This window comes from Carcharhinus amblyrhynchos, chromosome 14, assembly GCF_965287045.1.
Source record: "Carcharhinus amblyrhynchos chromosome 14, sCarAmb.v2.hapA, whole genome shotgun sequence".
In the NCBI taxonomy this organism is placed as follows: domain Eukaryota; kingdom Metazoa; phylum Chordata; class Chondrichthyes; order Carcharhiniformes; family Carcharhinidae; genus Carcharhinus; species Carcharhinus amblyrhynchos.
The window spans coordinates 8,726,632-8,753,032 of record NC_137337.1 but is presented as its reverse complement, the minus strand read 5'-3'; the positions used below and the strand labels follow the sequence as shown (position 1 = coordinate 8,753,032).

Sequence of the window (26,401 nt, the reverse complement as noted above, 5' to 3'; positions counted from 1 at the left end):
TGTCAGAGAAAACAAACCATGGTAACTGCCTCTGGGGCAGAACTATTTTACCTTTGAAATCGTACAGCTCGAGTCATTCCTCTCAGACCTGTCAGAAAAATGACAACAGGCTTTTGATGAAGGTTGGAGCATAGAAACGTAGCAAATCGTTATGAGCCATTCTGCCCATCGAGCCTGTTCTTTTTGATCATGGCTGATCATCAAACTCAACAGCTTGATGGGATCACAGAATCCCTGCGGTGCAGAAAGAAGCCATTCGGCCCGTCAAACCTACCCTGAAAGCAGGCCCACCCAAGCTCTGTCCACCTAACCTCACATATTTATCCTGCTAATCCCCCGACACTGAGAACAATTTAGCAATGGCCAACTTTGGTTGGGCGTTAACCTGGCCTTGTGAGACTTCTTTCCGCAGTCAGCCTAACCCAGGCACCTTTGTGATTGTGGGAGGAAACCGGTGCACCCGGAGGAAACCCACGCAGAGTCGGGGAGAATGTGCAGACCCCATACAAGCAGACACCCAAGGCTGGATTTGAACCCGGTGCCCTGGTGCTGTGGGGAAGCAATGCTAACCACTGTGCCACCCATATTGATTCCTCCCCCCCACACCACCTCAATCCACCTTGCAAGAGCTATATCCATCTCTTTCCTTTGATATACAATGCTCAAGTTTTTAACTTCAAAAACTTCAAGTTTTTAGGTGCCCCGATCACCCACAACCTGTCCTGGTCCCCCATGTCGACACTACAGTTAAGAAAGTCAACCTACTTTCTCAGAAGACTAAGGAAATTTGGCATGTCCGCTATGACTCTCACAAACTTTTACAGATGCACCATAGAAAGCATTCTTTCTGGTTGTATCACAGCTTGGTGATACATCCTGCTCTGCCCAAGACCGCAAGAAGCTACAAAGCATCGTGAATATAGCCCAGTCCGTCACTCAAACCAATCCCCCAGCCTTTGACACTGCCTACACACCTGGAAGTTCCTCTTCAAACCACTCTGCGTTCTAATTTGGAAATATATTGGCTGCTGCTTCACTGTCACATGGTCAAAATTCTGGAACTCCATCCCGAACAGCATTCTGTGATTCTCAAGTATTCCTTCTGGAGGAAGTTTCATGTACATTGAACTTTGGTGAGACCAGATTTAGACGACTAGGTTTCTAGTCTCTATATTACAAAAAGGGATATACAAGTATTGGGCAAAATATAGAAGTGGATTCATTGAGATGGTACCAACATTTAAGAGGATACAACTTTCCAGGAAGACTGACAGGTGTGTGGAATCTTTCCCCCCAGAATAGAGAAGGCTGAGAGGTGATCTGATAGATGAGTTTGAGATCTTGCTGGGGCTCAGGCAGATGTGGAGAGGATGTCTCTACGTGAGAGGGGACCAAAACAAGGTCCCATAAATCGATAACGAATTGAATAGTAAATTCAGGCAAAACTGATGTAGAGATTGATGAGAGTGCAAACCACAAAGAGTATTTGAGGCGAATAACACCAACAAGGTTCATCATAGAAATCTTACAGTGCAGAAGGAGGCCATTGGGCCCATCGAGTCTGCACCAACCACAATCCCACCCAGGCCCTGTTCCCGGAACCCCCAGATATTTACCTTGCTCGTCCTCCTGACACTAAGGGGCAGTTTAGCATGGCCAATCCACCTAACCCGCACATCTTTGAATTCCGGGAGGAAACCGGAGCACCCGGAGGAAACCAGAACAGACATGGGGAGAGTGTGACAGTGACCCAAGCTGGGAATCGAACCCGGGTCCCTTGAGCTTTGAGGTAGCAGTGCTAACCGCTGTGCCACCATGCCCGCCCCATTTAAGGGAAACCTAGATAAGCACAACAAATTGTTAGGTGAAATAAGTAGGATGGATTTAGTTGAAAAGGAGCTAATCTCTTGATTTACCGTAAGGATATGTAATAGTTAAATGCCTATACAATCAGTCAGCCTTGTATTGAACATCCAGGGCTCACTGTATGTGTTGTCTGACAAACCTTATATCCCTCAAGGGCCTGAACCAGCAAACCACCCTGGCAAGGCCCTGGTTGTTTACTCTTAGAAAGACAGACATTGGATGCAATCTACCGACGTTCTTTCCAATCTGGAATTAAGCATCTACTGATGACCATGAAGTCATCGTCGATTGTTGGAAAAACCCATCTGGTTCACTAATGTCCTTTTGGGAAGGAAATCTGCCGTCCTTACCCGGTCTGGCCGACATGTCACTCCAGAGCCGCAGCAACGTGGTTTTCTCTCAATAATCCTCAAACAAATTATAAGTCACAACACCAGGTTAACGTCCAACAGGTGATCACCTGATGAAGGAGCAGCGCTCCGAAAACTCGTGATTCCAAGTAAACCTGTTGGACTTTAACCTGGTGTTGTGAGACTTCTAAGTCTCGGATGGTGACGGCTAACACGAGGGGACATAGCTTCAAATTAAGGGGTGGTAATTATAGGACAGATGTCAGAGGTAGGTTCTTTACTCAGAGGGTAGTAAGGGCGTGGAATGCCCTGCCTGCAGCAGTTGTGGACTCGCCAACTTTAAGGGCGTTCAAATGGTCAGTGGATAGGCATATGGATAATATTGGAATAGTTTAGGTTAGAGGGTCATTAGATTGGTTCCACTGGTTGGCGCAACATCGAGGGCCAAAGGGCCTGTACTGCGCTGTAATGTTCTATGTTCTAAAGCATCTCCACATCTCAAGCAACTAGGGATGGGCAATAAATGCTGGCCAGCCAGCAACGCTCGTGTCCCACGAATGAATAAAAACATGAGGTAGGTCCATTCAAAAGTCTGATGGCTGCAGGGAAGAAACTACTCTTGTGTCGATTGGTACGTGATCTCAGACTTTTGTACTTTTTCCCCGACAGGAGAAGGTGTAAGAGAGAATGTCCGGGGTGTGTAGGGTCCCTGATTATGCTGGCCGCTTTCCTGAGGCAGCGGGAAGTGTAGACAGGGCAGAGGTGCTCTGGACCTGTTGGGTCGAATGGCTTGTTTCTTGCTATAGATTCTGTGTAAAGGCAGGGGGATAAAAGAACACCGCAACCTTGACGAAATGTCAGATAGGGGAAGATTGTGTATTCTTGTAAAATAATAAGAGGAGGAGATGCGGTTCTCCGGTTAATTTTAATTTGTGGAAGCAGTTAGGCCTCTTGTCAAACAACATGATTGAGCGCTGCAGAAACAAAGTAATAAACTGGAGTTAAATGATCTTAGCAGGGCTGACCTCGCTGCACAGAGGTTCCTGTGTGCAATAAACTCACTTCCCCACACCTCGAATATGGATTGATACTGTCATGCAGAAAGGTAATTTATCCCCAGAGGTTATTGTAAGGAAATGATTGTGAATGTGGTCCTATGTGGTTCATACGAAAGAGTACAGCGCACGATAATTGGGTATGGAACTTATTCCACAAGCAGAAAAGACTCATAACTCAACGATGACAGTGTTATGAATGAGCTTCAAGTTATTGTTTGTTTGGAAGTGAAGCTCTATACATCGAGACAAGCCAAAATCGGGCGACTGGCAAACTCACTGACGGTTTCAGAAATGCCAACTCAGTGCCACCCCCATCCCTCCCCCCTCCCCCACGCTCCCCTCCAACCCCACACCAAAGAATCCTCATTACTGGTGTCATGGCGGCTGAGTTGGCATCACTCACTTGACAAAAACAAAAATCAAATGACCCACTCCCATGGAGGGAATTTTCCTGCCCTGCCCACCACGGGTATCGTAGCGGGTGGTGTGAGCGGGGTGGAGGATGCGGGGGGAGCAAACATGCAAAATTGATCTCAGGTGGGATTTTCTGGTTTTGGGGCAAGCAGGGCTGGAAAATTCCACCTCGTGGCTGGAATTCTGCCGGAACGTCCGCCCCGATTCCGGGGGCGAGCGAGTCTCAGAGAACGGCATTGGCCTAGGGTGGGATTGTTTGAACCATGGGAGGACATATCGGTAAAATCCCGCCCCAAGTCTTTATCTCACCCTATCAGAATAATCAGCATTTTGTTTCTGCAGGGGAGATATGATTGCTGAAGGTAAAAGTTCAATCTCACAATCGTGTCCTTCTCCCCAGACTATGCAACTGCTTGCTCCTTTATTATTTTTATTTACTTGTGTGTGGACTGGGTGTGACCACATCTGGATTGCCGTGTGCCATCTTTGGTCTCCCTGTTTGAAAAAAAAAGACATATTGCTTTGGAAGCAGTTCAGAGAAGGTTTGCTTGACCCATTCCTGTGATCTGGGGCTTACCTAATGAGGAAAGGTTGAACAGGTTGGGCTTATGGACTTTAGAAGAAGGAGAGATGACCTTATTAAACCATGATGGCACAGTGGATAGCACTGCTGCCTCACAGAGACAGAGACACCAGTTTGATTCCAGCCTTGGGTGATTGTGTCGAGTTTCCATATTTTTCCTTGTCTGCATGGGTCATAGAGTCATAGAGGTTTGCAGAATGGAAATAGGTCCTTCATCCAACTTGTTCATGCAACCCTTTTTTGTAACCATTAAGCTAGGTCCAATTGCCTCCGTTTGGCCCATATCCCTCTATACCCGGGTTTCTTTCGGGTGCTCTGGTTTCCTCCAAAAGTGTGCAGGTTAGGTGGATTGGCCATGCTTAGATTGTCCCTTAGTGTCCAATGATGTGTAGTTCGAGAGATTAGCGGGGCAAATGTGCAGGGCTATTGGGATAAGCCCTGGTGGAATGATCTGTTGGAAAGTCGGTGCAGACTCAAGAATCTGCGTTGTAGGGATTTTCTGAGATGGTGAGGGGACTTGATAGGGTGGGATAGTCTCAATGGGTTGCCAAGCTGTGAAACACTCAGCTCCAGGAAGCAGGGGAAGCTGGTTCATTGAATTCATTGAATTGAATTGAATTGGCGCTGGGGAGTCCCACTGCTCTGTTGTCCTGGGGTGAAGGCCGTGGAGCCAACAAAAAGTCAAGGCAATGGAACCAAACATAAGGAGTTGTTCAGCAGGAGCACAGTGATAGAGAACTTGGCAACAATATCCAGACACACCAACACTTACGCAGTCTTGCAGCATCTCTGAGCTGTGGTCCCTGCCTGTGTAACTTATTAATCGGTTGATATGATGTATAATTTTTATGAGTCTATAGGCTAAGGCATGAATTTTGCTGGTTTATTTTGTCTGAGAACCGATGGTGACGGAAATGTCCAATTTCATATTCCAGGGTGGCACAGTGGTTAGCACTGCTGCCTCATAGTGCCATGGACCCGGCTTGAGTCACTGTCTGTGTGGAGTTTGCACATTCTCCCCGTGTCTGCGTGGGTTTTCTCCAGGTGCTCCGGTTTCCTCCTGCAGTCCGAAAGATGTGCTGGTTAAGTGCACTGACCATGCTAAATTCTCCCTCAGTGTATCTGAACAGGCACCGGATTTTCACAGTAATTTCATTTCAGTGTTAAATGTAAACCTACTTGTGACACCAACAAAATAAACTTTAAACTTTTAAATTTGCCCAATTAATCATGGATTCTCATCTGGAATTCTGATCCTCTACTCGAAGGAGATGAGTTTGCCCAGTGCACTGGGCACGATGGCACAGTGGTTAAGCACAGCTACCTCATAGCAACAAGGACCCAGGTTCAGTTCCAGTCTTGGGTGACTGTGTGGTGTTTGCACGTTCTCCTTGTGTCTGCGTGGGTTTCCTCTGGGTGCTCTGGTTTCCTCCCACAGACCAAAGATGTGCAGGTTAGGCGGGTTGGCCATGTTAAATTACCCCTAATGACCCAAGATGTGCACGTTAGATGGATTAGCCATGGGAAGTCTGTGGGGCTAGGGGGATGGGGCAAGGAAGAGAGGACCTGGGTAAGATGGTCTATTGGAGAATCAATGAAGACTCGATGGGCTGAATGGTCTCTTCTGCACTGTAGGGATTCTATGAAACTTCAACTTGCCCTGGGCAGCAAAGCTGACAAATTGAACAGAAGCAAATGGAAATCTGGGATGTAGTGAACGTGTATTGCATCAAATATCCTTGTCTTCCGTGGTGAAGCTTACAATGATGATGTCTTCACCAGTGCATCAATATTTCATTGACTGCCTGCATACTGTTGAAGTTCAAAAATCCATGAGGGTTGAAGCTATCAGATCATGGACTATTCAGCATGAGGTTGCATCGAGAACATAGAACATAGAACATAGAACACTACAGCATAAACAGGCCCTTCGGCCCACAAGTTGCGCCGATCATATCCATACCTACCAGGCCTATCTATAACTCTCAATCCCATTAAATCCCATGTACTCATCCAGAAGTCTCTTAAAAGACCCCAGCAAGTTTGCCTCGACCACCACTGATGGCAGCCGATTCCACTCACTCACCACCCTCTGAGTGAAAAGCTTACCCCTGACATCTCCTCTGTACGTGCTCCCCAGCACCTTAAACCTGTGTCCTCTCGTAGCAACCGTTTCAGCCCTGGGAAATAGCCTCTGAGAATCCACCCTATCTATACCTCTATCAGGTCGCCTCTCAACCTTCGTCTCTGCAGGGAGGAGAGACCTAGCTCCCTCAACCTATCCTCATAAGGCATGCCACCCAATCCAGGCAACATCCTTGTAAATCTCCCCTGCACCCTCTCAATAGCTTCCACATCCTTCTGTCCTTACTGACTGTGAATCTTTAACATGATGCAGTGCGGCTGCAATCTATACACTCTATGCTCATGGCTAATGCCCCATGGTATCATATTTCACAGGACTGGAAGGATTCCTGTTTTAAAAGAGTAAATTCAGTAAGCCATCCCCTTTTGAATTTAAGACCCCAAATGAACATTGATCTTTAGGAGGGATGCAAACCTTCCCAGGTTATCCTGGAATTTCCAAGAGCTTAAAGATTAATCTCCATGTCACACACGTGGATGGCATGGCGGCACAGTGGTTAGCACTGCTGTCTCTCAGCTCCAGGGACTTGGGTTCAATTCCTGGCTTGGGTCGCTGTCCGTGTGGAGTTTGCATGTTCTCTCCGTGTCTACGTGGGTTTCCTCCGGGTGCTCTGGTGTCCTCCCACACTCCAAAGGTGACAGGGCAGAGGGTAAAATCAATTTGGATTGTGCTTGATAGAAAATTATGAGATGATTCAATGGGTGGGATTTTCTAGCTGCACTTACCCCAAGGCTGGAAAATCCAACCCAAGGTCAACGGACCTCTGCGTGGTCCGTGTCCCACCCACTACGATTCCGGAGGCAGGCGGGACGGAAAAACTCCTCCCAGTCTCTGAGCTGACGCCAGTGAAGATCCGGGGAATAGCCTCAATCTCCAGAATCAGTTAAGGTCCGAGTGCAGTTTTGTGGAAGGTTCCTTCCAGAATCCTCCGTGTACTCCCAAGTTTCAAGTGATCGTGAGTCCATTAGACTGGAGAAGCAGTGGTGGCTCTCCTCAGAACATTGAGGCTAAGGAGGGGTTTGATTGAGGTGCTTAAAATCGTGAGAGGTTGTGGGGGGGAGGAAAATAAAGAGGAAGAGTTTCTCATGGCTGAAGGATGGATAACCAGAGAGTACAGGCCTAAGGTGAGTGGGAAAAGAAGCAGAAACGATGTGAAGAAGAACATTTTTGGTTACGCAGTGGGTGGCAAGAGATTTGGAATGCATTGCCTGAAAGGGTGCTGGATGCAGATTCCTTTTGTAAGGGAATTGGATAAGAAGAAGAAGGAGGAAAAATTGTGGGGAAAATAGGGATCGTGGGGATTATTCAGTTTGCTGTCCAAGAGAGGTGACTTAAACCTGATTGACTGAAATGTGATTCCATAGAATCCCCACAGTGCAGAAGGAGACCATTCAGCCCATCGATTTTTGATTTGATTTGATTTTGATTCGATTCATTATTGTCACAAGTATTAACGTACAGTGAAAAGTATTGTTTCTTGCACGCTATACAGACAAAGTTTTCGGTTCATAGAGAAGGAAAGGAGAGAGTGCAGGATGTAGTGTTACAAACACAGCAAGGGTGCTAGAAAAAGATCAACTTAATGCGAGATGAGTCCATTCAAAAGTCTGACAGCCTGTACAGGCGTGCATGAGTCTGTACCAGCCACAATCCCACCCAGGCCCTATTCCCAAAACCCCACGTATGTACCCTGACATGAAGGGGCAATTTAGCACAGCCAATCAGCTTAACCTGCGCACCATTGGACTGTGGGGGGAACCCAGAGCACACGGAGGAAACCCACGCAGACACGGGAGGAGAACATGCAGACTCCACACAGACAGTGACCCGAGCCGGGAATCGAACCCGGGACTCTGGCACTGCGAGGCAGCGGTGCTACCTTGCTGCCCACAGACCATAATTCTCGGGATGAGTTTCTGAATCTTTGTCTTAAACAAACAATGGTAAGAGTCGATCAGTAAATCAGCCAACTTGGGCAAGACTTGTGTGATGAATGGGATTGATTTATCCTGTGAATTTCGCCAACCCTGCCTCCCCCCATGACTAGTTTTAGATTAACATTTGCTGACAGATTGAATCTTTTGACACTGCCTATTTATTCTGATTATATTTCACAATGAGTGTCCTTGTTGTGACAACAACCTACTGTGGTGAATCACAGCCTCCTCATTCCTCACCTTAACCTGATGACCTACCCAGACAATAAAGCATTTGCGCTCTGCCATTGAACCGACGCTGACCTTGTGTTGTCTTATCTTGGCTGTGATCTACAGGTCGTCTATAAAAACAATGACATCAGGCTGGAGCTCTCGCGCCTGGCGAGGATCAAGGATCCCAAAATGAAGATCCACGGCGATGTCGTGTTCACGTGCGAGAACGTCGCCACCCTGGACCCCATATCGTTCGAGACGCCAGAGGCGTACATCAGCCTGCCAAAGTGGAACACCAAGAAAATGGGCTCGATCTCGTTCGACTTCCGGACATCGGAGCCCAGCGGTCTCATCCTGTTCACGCACGGAAAACCGCAGGAGCGGAAGGACCTGCGGAGCGTGAAGAAAACCAAGGTGGACTTCTTTGCCGTCGAGCTCTTGGATGGGAATCTGTTCTTACTGCTGGACATGGGCTCTGGCGCGATCAAGATCAAGTCTACCACCAAGAAGGTGAACGATGGAGAGTGGTATCACGTGGACATACAGCGAGATGGTCGATCAGGTAAGGGAGACCAAGAGGGGTAAAGAGAATGAATTTTCTTATTCATTCATGGGATGTGGGCATCACTGGCTGGCCAGCATTAATTGCCCATCCCTACTCGCCCTGGGAAGGCAGTTGAGAGCCAATTACATTGCTCTGGAGTCACACGTAGGCCAGACCAGGTAAGGATGGCAGATTTCCCTTCCCTAAAGGACATTGGTCAACCAGATGGGTTTCTCCGCCAATGGCCAGTACACATTCAATCCAATATTGTGAGCAGTTTTTTTCACTCATTTGTGGGACATGGGCATCGCTAGTTTGCCAGCATTTATTGTCCACCCCTACTTGCCCTGGAAGTTGAGATTTAATCACTGTGTTTTGTAGGCCAGACTAGGTAAGGACAGCAGATTTCCTTCCCTAAAGGGCATTAGTGAACCAGATGGGTTTTTCTAGGTCTTCACGGTCATCAGTAGATTCTTAATTCCAGATTACTTTCTATTTATTTTTTATTGAGTTCAAGTTTCACCATCTGCCATGGTGGGATTCGAACCCGGGTCTCCAGAACATTAGCTGAGTTTCTGAATTAATAGTCCAGCAATAATGGGCGACACGGTGTCACAGTGGTTAGCACTGCTGCCGCGCAGCGCCACGGACCCGTGTTCGATTTGGGCCTCAGGTCACTGTCTGTGTGGAGTTTGCACGTTCTCCCCGTGTCTGCTTGGAGTTTGCACATTCTCCCCGTGTCTGCATGGGTTTCCTCAGGGTGCTCCGGTTTCCTCCCACAATACAAAGGTGTGCGGCTTAGGTGGATTGGCCATGTTAAATTGCCCATTAGTGTCAGGGGGACTAGCTAGGGGAAATGCATGGGATTATGAGAATAGGGACTGGGTGGGATTTTGGTCAGTGCAGACTTGATGGGTCGAATGGCCCCCTTCTGCACTGTAACATTCTATGATTCGATGATTATACCACTTAGCAGTCACCTCCCCTAAATATATAAATTATATTTTCCGATATAATGGCCCAGTAATTCTGCAAGCAATAGGCTTAGGCAGAGGATTAAGAATTGCTGCACTCTGATAAATACACAGTTTAGTAGTGGAATGGGATTTTGTTTTTTCCTTTGCAATATCATATGATGTAGAAATCAGTCTTCCTTGTTAATGTGATTCCTGGCCTGTGCCATATGTCCACCAGGATTGAATAAACAATTAAAATAATGTCCCTCCTGTCAAAATAAAAAGAAAATAACTTTGTTTTCACATTATGGTGCCTTTCAAATTCCTCTTTTTCTGTTCTGGGGTTATTGGCTATTGTTAACATCACATTTCATAGACATTGTGGTACCTCACACGAGTGTCTGTCCTTCATTCATTAGCAAAGAAGTTGGCTCCCACGAGGTTAGCTGAGCATTGGATGGGAAAGGTGCCGTAGGTTGATGTAGAGTTGCCAAGTGCCCAGGTTGGGCGGCACAGTGGTTAGCACTGTTGCCTCACAGCGCCGGGGACCCGGGTTCCATTCCGGCCCTGGATGACCGTTTGTGTAGAGTTTGAACATTCTCCCCGTGTCCGCGTGGGTTTCCCTCGGATGCTCCGGTTTCCTCTCTGAGTTCAATGATGTGTGGGTTAGGTGAATTGGCTGTGCTAAATTGTCCCTTGGTGTCCCAAGCTGCGAGGGTTGGGGGAATTAGCAGGGTAAATGCTTGGGCGGGGCAGGGATGGGCTCTCACCTTCTACTGTTAGCAATTAAAATTTGCTAACTCTCTACAAACAGGAGACTGCATCTGTTTTTATTCATTGATGGGATTTGCGTGTCACTATTTATTACCCATCTCGACTTGCCCTTGAGACCAGCACCTTCCTGAACCACTGCAATCCATCTGGTGTAGGTACACCTAGAGTGCTGATAGGGACGGAGTTCCAGGATTTTGACCCGGCGACAGTGAAGGAATGGCCATACAGTTCCGAGTTGGGTTCATTGGTGCGTGTGACTTGGAACGGAACTTGCAGGTAGTTGTGTCCCATGCATCTGCTGCCCCTACCCTTCCAGATGGGGGAGGCCGCAGGTTTGGAAGGTGCTATCGAAGGACAGTTACACTACGCTGAGCCATTGGAGGGTGCCAAGACAATTATTGCACAGATATTATGGAGCAAAAACTTCTCATTGTCAAATGTGCCCCAGGCACAAAATAACTCAGTCAGGAAAAGTTGAGCCAACGTTTTCTAAGCCAACTGCTTCTCTCTTTTGCAGGCACGATATCGGTGAATAGTCGGCGCACCCCATTCACAGCAAGCGGAGACAGTGAGATACTTGACCTGGAGGGGGACATGTACCTCGGAGGCCTGCCAGACAACAGAATGGGTTCCATCTTGCCCACCGAGCTGTGGACAGCCATGCTCAACTACGGCTACGTCGGCTGCATCAGGGACCTGTTTATTGACGGCAGGAGCAAGGATATTAGACAGCTGGCTGAAGAGCAGAACGCTGCTGGGGTCAAGCCATCTTGCTTACGCGTGAACATCAAACAGTGCGACAGCAACCCTTGTAAGAACAACGCAATGTGCAGGGAAGGCTGGAACCGGTTCATCTGCGACTGCTCAGGCATGGGCTACTGGGGGAGAACGTGTGAAAGAGGTAAGAGCGAGTTAACTTCTTCGGAAAGTACCTGGACGAGCGCTTGGCACATCATAACATTCAAGGATATGGGCCAAGCGCTGGTAGATGGGATTAGATTGGAGTTCAGGTGTTTCTCTTGTGCCTGTGCAGGCTCGATGGGCCAAAGGGCCTCTTCTGCGCTGTATGATTCTATGAAAGTGAATTATTTTGTGTGGCTAAAAGCAACTACTGCGGATGCTGGAATGTGAAACAGAAACAGAAAATGTTGGAAAACCGCAGCAGGTCTGACAGCATCTGTGGGAGAGAATAGAGCCAACGTTTCGAGTCTGAATGACCCTTCATCGGAGCTCTACGGTTCTGATGAAGAGTCCTCCAGACTCGAAACGTTGGCTGTAATTCTGTGTCCGCAGATGCTGTCAGACTGGTTGAGATTGCCTGGCATTTTCTGTTTCCGTTTTGTTTTGTGCCTACTTACCCTGACAAAATGACGAAAGTGTGCCAAGTGTTTACTTCAAGAAGTCAATGTGTTGGAGACCTGTGGGATGGGGTTTGGTTTCTGATTGTACTCAATGCATGATCTCATTTATGTGACTGAGGAGGCGTCCCCCTGTGGGAGAGCAGGTATCCCCCTGCCCACTCGTGTCGTAATGGTATTGGCTGCAGTACGTGCCTGTAAGGAAGCCGTGTAGTCTCCTGTATGTCAACCACAAGTCTTTATTAACTACTTGTAACCAGATACATGCATGCAGCAATGGGGTAAACACAGTAAGAACTCTCACAGCACCAGGTTATCGGGTCTACATCATGCAGCGATGGGTGCAGGCAAAGAATTGTTATGTATTTTGGGGCATGCCCCTTTAAGAGAAAAGGTCAGATGACCCCAGATTCAAGATCCACTCCGCGTGGAGTTTGGCTAGTAAGAAGTCTCACAACACCAGGTTAGTTTGGCTGGTCAGTCTTGTGCTGACTGTCCTGGGATAAAGACGTGTTAATAATCTGTTCCAGTTAATTTACTGTCACTGACCTCATGGGGTGGAATTTTACCAGCACACCCACCCGAGGCCAACGGAGAATTCTGTTCTGTGAGCCTGGTAAAATTCCGGCGGTGATCTGTTATTAGTCTCGATATCAGACCTCAAACATAACAACATGCCCCAACATAGTAAAGAGGAGCTATCGCCATGTGTAAGTCTCAACGCATTTCTGCCAAGGTCTGGGTCATGAGCTTTGTTACATCATTGTTTGGGGATCTTATAGAGACTTACAAGATAATGAAGGAGCTAGATAGGGTAGAGGTAGAGAGATTCTTCCCGCTTAGAAAGGATGGTAGACCTAGAGGGCACAGCCTCAAGATAAGGGGGGGGAGGTGGTGGGTGGCAGTTTAGAACGGAGTCGAGGAGGAACTTCTTCACTCAAAAGGCGGTGAATCTCTGGAATTCTCTGCCCGTTGAAGTGGTGGAGGCTGCCTCGCTGAATATATTTAAGTCACAGTTAGATAGATTTCTGATAGACAAGGGAATTAAGGGTTATGGGGAGAAAGCAGGAAAGTGGAACTGATCCACTTCAGATCAGCCATGATCTTGTTGAATGGTGGGGCAGGCTCGAGGGGCGAGATGGCCTACTCCTGCTCCTATTTCTCATGTATGCTTGGTACTGTACTCAGTTCTGCATTAACCCTGTATATACCAGACCCTTATATACAGCACCCTTGCCTTATATAATCGTTAGGTCACACATAATTTGCGATAAACCTTCAATAGCATGTCCCTTTTTATCAGCAGTGCCATTTCCAGATGTTCTCAGCTTTCTTTGTTAGTTTTGCTTCATTGGAAGCAATGCCACTCCCCTGTCCTACTGGTCAAGGTCCATCGGAACTTGAGACGGTACAAGAGGGAATAGCCGAAGGAACAGCGAGTACTCACTCAGCTTTATGCATTTTTACCCCTTAATACAATTTGGCCAATTATACAATCAGTGGTCGAGTCACATGCTTGCCATCAGTTGAAGACAGGAGGCGGAATCCCAAGATTGAATTGCCAGTCGGATGACCTTCAGGGCTGAGAGAATCGGCAGCCCACCATCAGAGGCAGGAGCTGCCAATGTAAACAGGAGAGAGTGAGGGGTGGAGGAGATGGGGGGGAACCTCAGGATGGAGTTATCCACTGAAGAACTTTTAAGAAAGATGGAATTTATACTGGGCCCAGCCTCTCTAGACAAGTGGGATCTGCTGGTGGGTGGGAGGCGGGACGGGGAGACCATGTGACCAGAACTGCAGCCCACTCACAATCACAGCCTCGGAAGAGGCCCTGAATGGTGCCATTAGTAGGCCTTGTAAGTGTCTTAATTGGCTACAACGTGGTGGCGGGGCCAGGGTGACCAACTGACATGTCACCCAGGGCCGGAAACCTGTGGCTCCAGCCACCTCAGGACTATTTAAAATCTTTTGTCTGTGCTGTCTTTGTACTTGACGCTTAAACTCATTGGGGTTTAGAAGGATGAGGGGGGATCTTATAGAGACGTATAAGATAATGAAGGGGATGGATAGGGTAGAGGTAGAGCGATTCTTCCCACTTAGAAAGGATAGCAGGACTAGAGGGCACAGCCTCAAGATAAGAGGGGGGCAGTTTAGATCGGAGTTGAGGAGGAACTTCTTCACTCAAAGGCTGGTCAATCTCTGGAATTCTCTGCCCGTTGAAGTGATGGAGGCCACCTTGCTAAATATATTTAAGTCACGGGTAGATAGGTTTCTGATAGACAGGGGAATTAAGGGTTATGGGGAGAAAGTGGGAAAGTGGAACTGATCCACTTCAGATCAGCCATGATCTTGTTGAATGGCGGGGCAGGCTCGAAGGGCTAGATGGCCTACTCCTGCTCCTATTTCTTATGTTCTTATGTTGACACGTCTAGACGAGAGCACCCAGCTTTGGTCATTTGACGCGATGGATTATGCAGAAGCCCGCCTGGAAAAGGCAACAGAACATCCCTCAAGAGTATAACCTACTCTAAAAGCCTTTTTATCCTCACAATAGGTTGAGAGGAGAGCTCGGTCTTTCTTTACAGAGGGATGTGCAGATTAATGTGGTGATCTAATTGAAATATGTGAAGTAATGAAGGGAGCAGACTGTGTGTGAGTCGATAAGCTATTCGAACGAGATAGATCAAGAATATAGGGGATCAGGTAAATAAGCTATGCAAGCATAGACACAGATCAGATGTCTACAAGTCTTTTATCAGGCAGAGGTTTACAAACAGTTGGATAACTCACAGGTTTGTGTGGTGAATCTGAATTTGCTTTAGCTGTTCACATAAGCTGCAAGACAAGTCTCTTTGCCGTGGCTAATTTTAATGAATCCAAAACAAATGTGGGATTTTGGATTTGTGGCCATCAATATTGTGGTCTCCTAAGCTCATTTTGAGAATTAGCTGAATTCCTGAGATTTTCTATGACAATCTTTATTTAATCTAATCTTTCTTTATTGATTTTTTTCCCCATTGCTTTCCATAGAATCATAGAATCCCTACAGTGCAAAAAAGGCCATTTGGCCCAGCAAGTCTGCACTGACTCTCCGACAGAGCATCTCACCCAGGCCCACCCCCCCTTGCCCTATCCCCATAACCCCACGCATTTACCCTGCTCATCCTTCTATCCAACACATCTTGGGACACTAAGGGACAATTTAGTATGGCCAATCCATCTAACCTGCACACCTTTGGACACCAAGGGGCAATTTAGTATGGCCAGTCCACCTAACCTGAACATCTTTGGACACTAAGGGGCAATTTACTATGGCCAATCCATCTAACCTGCACATCTTTGGACACTAAGGGGCAATTTACTATGGCCAATCCATCTAACCTGCACATCTTTGGACACTAAGGGGCAATTTACTATGGCCAGTCCACCTAACCTGCACACCTTGGGACACTAAGGAGCAATTTAGTACGGCCAATCCATCTAACCTGCACATCTTTGGAGCAATTTAGCATGGTCAATCCACCTAACCTGCACATCTTTGGAGCAATTTAGCATGGTCAATCCACCTAACCTGCACATCTTTGGACACTAAGGGACAATTTAGCAAGGTCAATCTACCTAACCTGCGCATCTTTGGACACTAAGGGGCAATTTAGCATGGCCAATCCACCTAACCTGCACATCTTTGGACACTAAGGGACAATTTAGCAAGGTCAATCCACCTAACCTGCACACCTTGGGACACTAAGGAGCAATTTAGTATGGCCAATCCATCTAACCTGAACATCTTTGGAGCAATTTAGCATGGTCAATCCACCTAACATGCACATCTTTGGACACTAAGGGACAATTTAGCAAGGTCAATCCACCTAACCTGCACATCTTTGGACACTAAGGGGCAATTTAGCATGATCAATCCAACTAACCTGTATATTTTTAGATTATGGGAGGAAACTGAAGCACCCAGAGAAAACCCATGCAGATACGGGGATAACGTGCAGATCCAACATAGACAGTCACCCAAGTCTGGAATTGAACCCGAGTCCCTGGTGTTGTGAGGCAGCAGTGCTAGCCCACTGTGCCACCCTCAGGAGATTACCTGGCAGCAGGTATGTGGGGTTGATGGGGGTTGGGGGGAGACCCAGCAGACTGCTTGTACAAGTGAACATCGTGAGTCATGAATGTAACCAGTGACAACAGATGTAATGTGACCAATGGGAATGAGATGTAAGGGCCAGCTGATCCAGTAAACCATGGAACCGATTACAGAATGATGTAATAGTCAGCTGACTCGCTATAAATAGGAACCTGTAGAGAATTGTGGGGAGTTTGGATTAGCCCAGGACGAGGCCCCAAGATTGGAGTAAAGATGTTTCTTTATTAAACCCTTTCTTTGATTTATAAGTTGGAGTAAGTTTTGTTGTATTTTCGTATCTGCAGTTTTGAAGAGTTCCTTCTGAGGAAACAATGACTGCTTGGGGCAGGCTTGCTGGATGTGTGTCCTCCCTCTATACAGTTGTAGAAGAAAGGATAGGGGAAACTGATGGTGAAGAAGGAAAAATAAATTGAGCATTCACTCATTCTCTGAACTCCAGCATGGTAGTAACATTCTGTAATTTTCTCCCCAAGTCGCTCCGGTCAGTTTGATTGAAACAGCAGATGGCTGACATTCTGCAGTGTTGCCAGCATTGCAACACTGATCCAACTCTGTGCCTGTAGTAGCAAAGCGAGACAACTTGCTACTCAGCCACGTGTCTACATTAATGTCTACAAGATTTGGAGGACCTAGGTGGGATTGTTGTCACTGCAGGCTCAATGGGCCAAATGGCCTCCTTCTGTGATTATGAGGGGCATGGACAGAGTGGATAGTCAGGAGCTTTTTGCCAGGGTGGAAGAGTCAATTACGAGGGGGCATTGGTTGATGGCGCGAGGGGCAAGGTTTAAAAGAGATATATGAAGCAAGTTTTCTACACAGAGGGCGGTGGGTGTCTGGAACTCGCTGCTGGGGGAGGCAGTGGAAGCAGATACGACAGTGAGTTTTAAGGGGCATCTTGAAGAGGGCGTACGACACACTTGCCATCATCGGCCCAGGGCATTGAGTTGAAAAATTGACAAGTCATGTTGCAGCATCTGGACAAATACATGAATAGGCTGGGAATAGAGAGATATGGTCTACGGAAGGGTATGGGGTTTTAGTTTAGATGGGCAGCAGGGTCAGTACAGGCTTGGAAGGCGAAGGGCCTCTCCCTGTGCTGTAATTTTCTTGGTTCTTTTTGTCGTTTGTACATCTGAGCCCTTCTCAGGACGGTAATGTTCCTATAATGGTGTTAGTTAGAGAATTCCAGGGTTTTGACACAGTGTCAGTGAAGGGATAGTTGCAGCTGTCAATGCCAGGCTGCTGTGTGATGGTATTAATATGATATTTTTAAAAATATTTTACTCCATATTTAAAGTTACAAAGCCAGGAGTGGGCAAGCTCTCAATCCATTTCATTACTTGCCACAGAAAACAATTCAAATTGAATCCAATTCATGTCCCCCACACGAGAGGCAGGCAGGGTGGGATTTTATGGCCACACTTGTCCTGAAACTGTAAATTCCTGCCCGAGGTCAGCGGACCTTCTCGTGGTCCGCCCCTCGCCTGCTCCGATTCCCGTGGTGGACAGGATGGGAAAATTCCAGGCACAAGGTTTTATTTTGTGAAAACGTACCGATCGAGCAGTTGAAACCTGAGCCTTAACTTTTGTCAAACACCGTGAGGAATCTCAAAGTTCCTTTGGTTTAGTTTGAAGGTTTAAAGTTTATCTATTTACCACAAGTCAGCTTACATTAACACTGCAATGAAGTAGCTGTGAAAACCCACTAGTTGCCATGCTCCGGTGCTGTACAGACTCCGTAATTATTTGCAGTTTTGGTTGAGGCAGGCATCATGATAGGCTTGGAGGGCCGAAGGGCCTATTCCTGCGCTGTACTTTTCTTTGTTCCTTGTTCTTCATAATTATCTTGGACACCTCAACTTTAGGTCAATCCTCGATCTTCTAACTTGAGTGACTTTTATCTGTGGTAAATTTGATGTCTAAACCTTGAATGGATTTTTGGGCGATTAAAGAATTGTCATGAGGTAGGTTTGATAGCATTATTTACCTATCATTGGTAGCAAAGGAGATCAAGAAACATCACGACACTCCATTTAACCTAATATAGGCTCTGATTAGAATAATTCCCTCAATGTCAACAAAACGAAGGAGATTGTCATCGATTTCAGGAAGCTTAAAGGAGAACATACCCCTGTCTACATCAATGGGGACGAAGTAGAAAGGGTCGAGAGCTTCAAGTTTTTAAGTGTCCAGATCACCAACAACCTGTCCTGGTTCCCCCCATGCCAACACTATAGTTAATCCCACCAACGTCTCTACTTCCTCAGAAGACTAAGAAAATTTGGCATGTCAGCTACAACTTTGACCAACCATTACTGATGCACCATAGAAAGCATTCTTTCTGGTCGTATCACAGCTTGGTATGGGCTCCTGCTCTGCAGAAGACTGCAAAGAATTACAAAAGGTCATGAACGTAGCCCAATCTATCACGCAAACCCGTCCCCCATCCATTGACTCTGTCTACACTTCCCACTGCCTCGGCAAAGCAGTCAGCATAATTAACATAAGAACATAAGAACATAAGAAATAGGAGCAGGAGTAGGCCATCTAGCCCTTCGAGCCTGCCCCGCCATTCAATAAGATCATGGCCGATCTGTCGTGGCTCAGTTCCACTTTCCCGCCCTCTCCCCATAACCCTTAATCCCCTCTCTTATCAAAAACCCATCAACCCGCGTCTTAAAAATATTAAGGACCCCATGCACCTCGGACATTCTCTCTTCCACCTTCTTCAATTGGGAAAAAGATACAAAAGTCTGGTGTCACATACCAACCAACTCAAGAACAGCTTCTTCCCTGCTGCCATCAGATTTTTCAATGGACTTGTATTAAGATGATCTTTCTCTACACCCCAGCTATGACTGTAACACTACATTCTGCACTGTCTGGTTTCCTTCTCTATGAACGGTGTGCTTTGTCTGTATCGCGTGCGAGAAATAATACTTTTCGCTGTATGCTAATACATGCGACAATAATAAATCCAATCAAAAGAATAATAATGAATGGGAGCTAGCTTGGGGAGAATGAATCCTTTAACCACAGGAGTTTGATTCCACTTTAAGGTCAGTGAGAGAATGGAACTTTTTTTATAGAATGCTATGCAATCATATCAAGCTCGTTTGCCTGCTGTATTATCCGATCTAAAATAAGCAGGTCGCGGCTTTTGTTAAAATAGAAGGAAGAAGAATTTGATAGGAATTCATTAAGAGTTCAGATGACAGTAACAGCCCAATTTTTCAGCCTGTGTATTTATGACTAGTCCTTTGAAACTTCGGATGAATTCACTATGAAGCAGTGTAAGTTTAGACCCTAATGAACAGTCACGTCTTACAGTCTGACATCATGTCTCTGTGCAGTCGGTCCGCAAAGCTAATTTGGAATGATAATTAGTGCTGCATTCTCCCTCTAATACAACATGAAACATTAATTACAGTATTGCTGTCTTTCAGAGGGATGAAAAATTAAACCAGACAGAGTCAAAGTTCAACAGTAAAAAGGACGGTCATTCCCTTTTTTTGGAAGAAAATATGGAATGCTGAAATAATAGCTCAACAGTATTTGATGAGGACAGTTCTAAGGGCCCATCCGAATGCTACACCATTCAGTGAAATCATGGGGCAGCACGGTGGCACTGTGGTTAGCACTGCTGCCTCGCAGCGCCAGGGACCTGGGTTCGATTCCTGGCTTGGGTGACTGTGTGGAGTTTGCACATTCTCCCCGTGCCTGTGTGGGTTTCCTCTGGGTGCTCTGGTTTCCTCCCACAGCCCAAAGAGTGTGGGTTAGGTGGACTGGCCGTGCTAAACTGCCCCTCAGTGTCAGGGGGACTAGCTATGATTAATGCATGGGGTTATGGGGATAGGGCCTGGGTGGGATTGTCACTGGTGCAGGCTAGATGTGTCTAATGTCCTCCTTCTGCACTGTAGGGATTCTATGGGTGATCTGCATCCTTTTGTTATATTTATTCGTGTCACAAGGAGGCTTACATTAACACTGCAATGGAGTTACTGTGAAAATTCCTCAGTCGCCACACTCTGGCACCTGTACGGGTACACTGAGGGAGAATTTAGCACAGTCAATGCACCCTAACCAGCACGTCTTTCAGACTGTGGAAGGAAGCCGGAGCACGCAGAGGAAACCCACACAGTCACAGGAACCTTCCTACCTTCTGTGTATTTCCACTAACATAATAATGGTGTGATGTTCAATTTTGTTGGGGGTGGGAGAGAGGGGGTGGGTCTGGTGCGCCACCCCTCCAGGATTGGCCTGGAGTTGCCAGGAATTGAAGATCAATCTCCCACAGTACCGCTGTGTGCAATCCTGGGAAAAAAAAACATTGGAACATTAAAGAATATCATGGAATTCCTGCAGTGCAGCAGGAGGCTGTTTGGCCCATCGAATCTGCACGAACTACAATCCCACCCAGGCCCTATCCCCACAGCCGCATGTAGTTAGTTACTCTAGCTAGCCCCCCCTGACACTAAGGAGTAATTTAGCATGGCCAATCCACCTAACTTGCCCATCTTTGGACTGTGGGAGAAAACTGGAGTGTGCAGAGGAAACCCCCGCATACATGGGGAGAATGTGCAAACTTCACACAGACAGTGACCCAAGCCAGGAATCGAACCCGGGTCCCTGGCGTTGTGAGGCAGTAGTGCTAACCACTGTGCTGCCTGATCGTTTCTCTTCGCAGATACAAAAATATCGAAAATGGAGGGGCAGAGAAAGTTAAGCATCACCCCCGTTGGGTAATGAATCCATTTCGCTTTCCAATTGACGTAGGAAGGCAATGATCTTATTGAATGGCGGGGCAGGCTCGAAGGGCTAGATGGCCTACTCCTGCTCCTATTTCTTATGTTCTTATGTTCAAAGACGTGATGAAACCTCCAGGAATACATTTAAACACAGTTTGTAACTCAAGGCGGGGGGTTTGCTGAGGGAAGGGTTTTGTGAATGGTTTGATACTGAGTGGAAGCACATGGTGTTGGATTTTCCAACCTCGCCTGCCTCTGGGATTCTCCTGTCACACTGCAGTAAAGGGGATTTGGTTGAGCGTCAAACTCTCCGTCCTCCCTGGCAATGTCAGCGGGGCATGAATGGCTGGAGAATCCCAGCCCTGGAGCTTGAGTGTTGAGAATTTTGCCTGCGACTTTTTGTCCTGAATGGACTGTTAAACTGTACAATGACAGCTGGTTATTAAGAGTGAACGAGTTGCTGCACTCTGCGCATTGTCCCGCCATGCTTTTCTCAATGTTCACGATTGCCTTGTTTAAGAATCCTGTTGAGATGATTTTCTATTTGGATGCAGAGGACAAACTTTCGGCTTGGCACAGTGATCCTTCTTCTGTACGCAGCTTTACTTCACTCACTACTGGTACACTAGGAGCTAACTAGGAAGCAGCATTGTGGCACAGTGTTTAGTACTGCTGCCTCAGGGGACCCGGGTTCAATTCCAGCCTCGGATGACTGTATGGAGTTTGCATGTTCTCCCCTTATCTGCATGGATTTCCTCCGGGTGCTCTGGTTTTCTTCAGCAGTCCAAAGATGTGTAGATTAGGTAAAGTGGCTGTTCTTAATTGTCTCTTAGTGCCCCCAAGATAGATATAGGTTAGAACCATAGAAAATTACAGCTCAGAAACAGGCCTTTTGGCCCTTCTTGTCTGTGCTGAACCATTTTTTGCCTAGTCCCACTGACCTGCACTTGGACCATATCCCTCCACACCCCCCTCATCCATGAACCCGTCCAAGTTTTTCTTAAATGTTAAAAGTGACCCCGCATTTACCACTTTATCCGGCAGCTCATTCCACACTCCCAGGTAAGGGGGATTAGAAGGGTAAAATATGTGTGGTTACGGGATAGGGCCTGGGTAAGAGCTGATGCAGACATGATGGGCATTTGATTTGATTTATTATTGTCACGCGTATTAGCATACAGTGAAAAGTACTGTTTCTTGCACACTATATAGACAAAGCTTTCGGTTCATAGAGAAGGAAAGGAGAGAGTGCAGAATGTAGTGCCACATTCATAGCTGGGTGTAGAGACATATCAACTTAATGCGAGGTAGGTCCATTCAAAAGTCTGACAGCAGCAGGGAAGAAGCTGTTCTTGAGTCGGTTGGTACGTGACCTGAGACTTCTGTATCTTTTTCTCATCGGAAGAAGGTGGTAGAGAGAATGTTCGGGGTGTGTGGGGCCCTTAGTGATCTGGCTGCTTTGCTGAGGCAGTGGGAAGTGAAGACAGAGTTAATGGATGGGAGGCTGGTTTCCTTCTGCACTGTAGTGGGCGAGGACCTGGCAGATGGAGTATACTGTTAGCAAATGTGAGGTTGCCCACTTTGGCAGAAATAATAGTAGGAGGGATTATTATTTAAAGGGCGAAAAGCTGCAGCATGCTACGGTGCAGAGGGACCTGGGGGTCCTTGTGCACGAGTTGCAAAAACCCAGTCTGCAGGTGCAGCAGGTGATCAGGAAGGCAAATGGGATGTTGGCCTTTATAGCGAGGAGGATAGAATATAAAAGCAGGGAGGTCTTGCTGCAACTGTACAGGGCACTGGTGAGGCCGCAGCTGGACTACTGTGTGCAGTTTTGGTTGCTGCCTTGCGCAAGGATATTTTGGCCTTGGAGGGAGTGCAGAGGAGGTTCACTAGGCTGATACCGGAGATGAGGGGGTTGGACTATGAAGAGAGACTAAATAGACTGGGTCTGTACTCGGAGTTTAGAAGGATGAGGAGGGATCTTATAGAGATGTATAAGATAATGAAAGGGATGGATAGGGTAGAGGTAGAGAGATTCTTCCTGCTTAGAAAGGATAGCAGAACTAGAGGGCACAGCCTCAAGATAAGAGGGGGGGCAGTTTAGATCAGAGTTGAGGAGGAACTTCTTCACTCAGAGGTTGGTGAGTCTCTGGAATTCTCTGCCCATTGAAGTGGTGGAGGCTACCTCACTGAATATATTTAAGTCACGGGTAGATAGGTTTCTGATAGACGAAGGAAATAAGGATCATGGGCAGAAAGCGGGAAAGTGGAACTGATCCACTTCAGATCAGCCATGATCTTATTGAATGGCGGGGCAGGCTCAAAGGACTAGATGGCCTACTCCTGCTCCTATTTCTTATGTTCTGTAGGAATTCTAATAATTCTAATTGAAAACAGAAAAGGGCCCCCAGATAAAGAGCATGGAAGTGATACTAATTGGATAATTCTTCCAAAGAGTCGTCATAGGCATGGGTTGTCCAATGGCATCTTTCTATGACTCCAACCCGGGAAGTGTGAAATGCTCTCCTGAATTGTGGAAGATGCAACTCACGGAATGGTTATGGTATAACTGAGCCATGAGGGAGGGGTGACTTAAAGATCAGACAAGTCAATTTAATAGAGTGAAGTGCCGAAAGCATTAGTTAATTGTCATGCTTTTATTCTGATTTAAGTGCCCTTTGAAGGGGAACGCTGGTCTTTGTTGAGTGGAGAGGTTTTCATTTCTTCCCAGTGATTCAAGTCAGAGCAGATATATCAGACTTCCCCCTCTATCAAAGGGATCCCGAAGTGTCTTAATGCCACGGAACCCTCAAGAGTTACATCAGCTAGCCAGGATTGAGCTTTAAGGTATTTATCTTGCAGGAGCAGACCAGGATGTCTCATTTTATTTTTATCCCTGCTCCAGGATATAATATAATAACTCAGTTGGCTTTCATACATCAGTGAACTCTGAAAAAAACCGAACTTTACCATTACTGAAACCTGTCAGCATTGGAACTGACGGTAGAATGAGAGACTTCCTAAATTCTCAGAGGGAGACGCTGGAGCTTGAGATTCATTTGAACATGATCCTTGTGATTTGAACGCTTTGGTACAATCAATGGTGTGCACTCTGCGGGCACTTACTCCAACACTAATGCGCCTCTTGAGTCGTTGATGTGCCACAAAGCTAAGATTGTACTCGGTTAATATTAATCAGCCTAGGCTGAGAGAAAGTGAGATGGAGTCCTGAAGATAGCACGGGGCCAGGGTTGAGATTGCCAGAGTGCAGTCTGTGGAGGTGAAGTTTGTAGACTGTAATATCAGACTCACACCTTCTGCAGAGGACACTTTACTGTGGATTTGGTCCAGTTGGGTATATGGAAATCTGAGTAGCACAACGGGTGAAATTAAAAGACTCTGTATTGATTCGTAAGAAGCTTGCTCTGTGCCATTGGAAACGACAATTCACCAGAACGTTCCTTCCTCGGAAGTTAGATCTACCATAGATCGCTGTGGATACAACATGGGAGCAGGGGAGGCGGAATCAGGCTATTGAATTGGATGATTAGCCTTGATCATAATGAATGGGCAGCACAGTGGTTAGCACTGCTGCCTCACAGCGCCAGGGTCCCAGGTTCAATGCCAGTCTCGGGCCACCGTCTGCATGTTCTTCTCGTGTCTGCATGGGTTTCCCCTGGGCGTTCCGATTTCCTCCCGCAGTCCAAAGATGTGCGCGCTAGGCTAATTGGCCATGTTAACAGATGTACAGGTCAGGTGCATTGACCTGAATAAGCACTGGAGTGTGGCGACTCAGGGAATTTTACAGTAACTTCATTGCAGTGTTAATGTAAGCCTTACTTGTGACTAATAAATAAATTTTAACTTCACTTGTAAGTTGACTGTTGTGTCAGGGGGAGAGTAAATGCATGGGGTTGTGGGAATACGGCCCGGGTGGGATTGTGTTTGGTGCACACCCGATGGGCCGAATGGTCTCCTTCTATACTGTAGGGATTCCATGAATGGCGGAGCAGGCTCGAAGGGCCAAATGACCCCCCTCCTGCTCCTAATTTTTCTACTTAACTCCATCCGGATGGTCCCAAAAGCAACATTTCTGCATTTATTCAGCATTTACACCACCTTACATCCGCCCTCCCTTCCCCACCGCCCTCTTCAGCGATGACAGGCTACACCCACATCAAATGTCCACCTCAAATTGCCCCCACCGACCCCCCCCCAAATACGTGCATGGCCTGAATTTTATGCTCTCCCACCGGTGGGTGTTTAGATCGGGGGCAATCAGGGGGTGGGGGGAGTGGTTGGGGAGGGTGCGCAGGCGTGAATTTGCTAAGTCGTGATTCCCTCCCACACCAACCAGGCAGCCATTTTACACTGGGAAGGGAGGGCCGCCCTTGCTCCAATTCAGACCCTCAACTGGCCGATTGATAACCACTGGAGGAGCGTTACCCGCTCAGCCCCAAGTGTTAGGGCTGGTGGGAACATTGGAACTCTGCTTCAGAGGCCAAATCTTCAAGGCCAGAAAGAATTAAAGTTACATCCTGAGTGGGAAGTGAAGGGGATTAGTGGGAGTTGGGGCGGGGGGGGGAGCATGTGGGGAGGATATCTCCATCCTGATCCCTTCTCTTAAGACCTGGTGACCTTTGAGCTCCCACCTTTTCCGTTGCAGCTCCCCCAGCGCGACCCTGCCACCCTCACCCTGGGACTCCATCGGCTTACGTTGTCCTCTGGCTCCGACTCAGGCGGTTCCACTTGTGCACAAGGACTGCAGGGCTGCCGGCCAGTTAGTTTGTCCAGCCAACCCGGGCCCCCAGAACATTAGCTGAGTTTCTGGATGAGTAGCCAGGTGATGGTAGACCACTGCCTCCCCCGTTTAATTGTGGTTGAGGGGGTGGATTGGAGAAGTTGGGATGATTGTATTTAGACAAGAGACGGCCAAGGGGACATTTTGTAGAGGTGTTTAGAATCGTGGGCCTAGATAGCAAAATTAAAGAGAAACTGTTTCGATTGACCGAAGGGTTGATAATGAGAGAGAACCGAGTGAAGCTGGTTCACAAAATAGCCAGAGGCGACATTTCAAAAATCCTATTTTACGCAATAAATCATTAAAATTTGGCACACGCTACCTGATAGGGTGATGGAAACCAATTCAATAACTTCTTCAAATAGTAATTACAGAGCGGCCCCATTATAACACGAGGGTTGGGGTCCATAAAATGTTACTGTGACAAAAGTGGGATCATGTTAAATCAGGGTTCAAGAAAATCAGTGTTCAGTGTTGACCTAATATTCTAAAATACC

General features: G+C 47.0%; 1 protein-coding gene across 25 annotated transcripts in view; it reads left to right on the top strand.

Annotated features, from left to right (window-relative positions):
• The window catches only part of nrxn3a (neurexin 3a), a 1,599,218-nt gene that overhangs the window by 489,412 nt on the left and 1,083,405 nt on the right, over positions 1–26,401 (top strand). For all 25 annotated transcript variants that reach the window (XR_013888541.1, XR_013888540.1, XM_080202257.1 and 22 more), the window contains 2 exons: positions 8,691–9,129; positions 11,359–11,742. Coding sequence is in view for 23 of the 25 variants with exons in the window: in XM_080202257.1 (XP_080058383.1) it covers positions 8,691–9,129; positions 11,359–11,742 (823 nt within the window). In the remaining 2 variants the exon portion in view is untranslated. The remainder of the gene's footprint in view (positions 1–8,690; positions 9,130–11,358; positions 11,743–26,401) is intronic.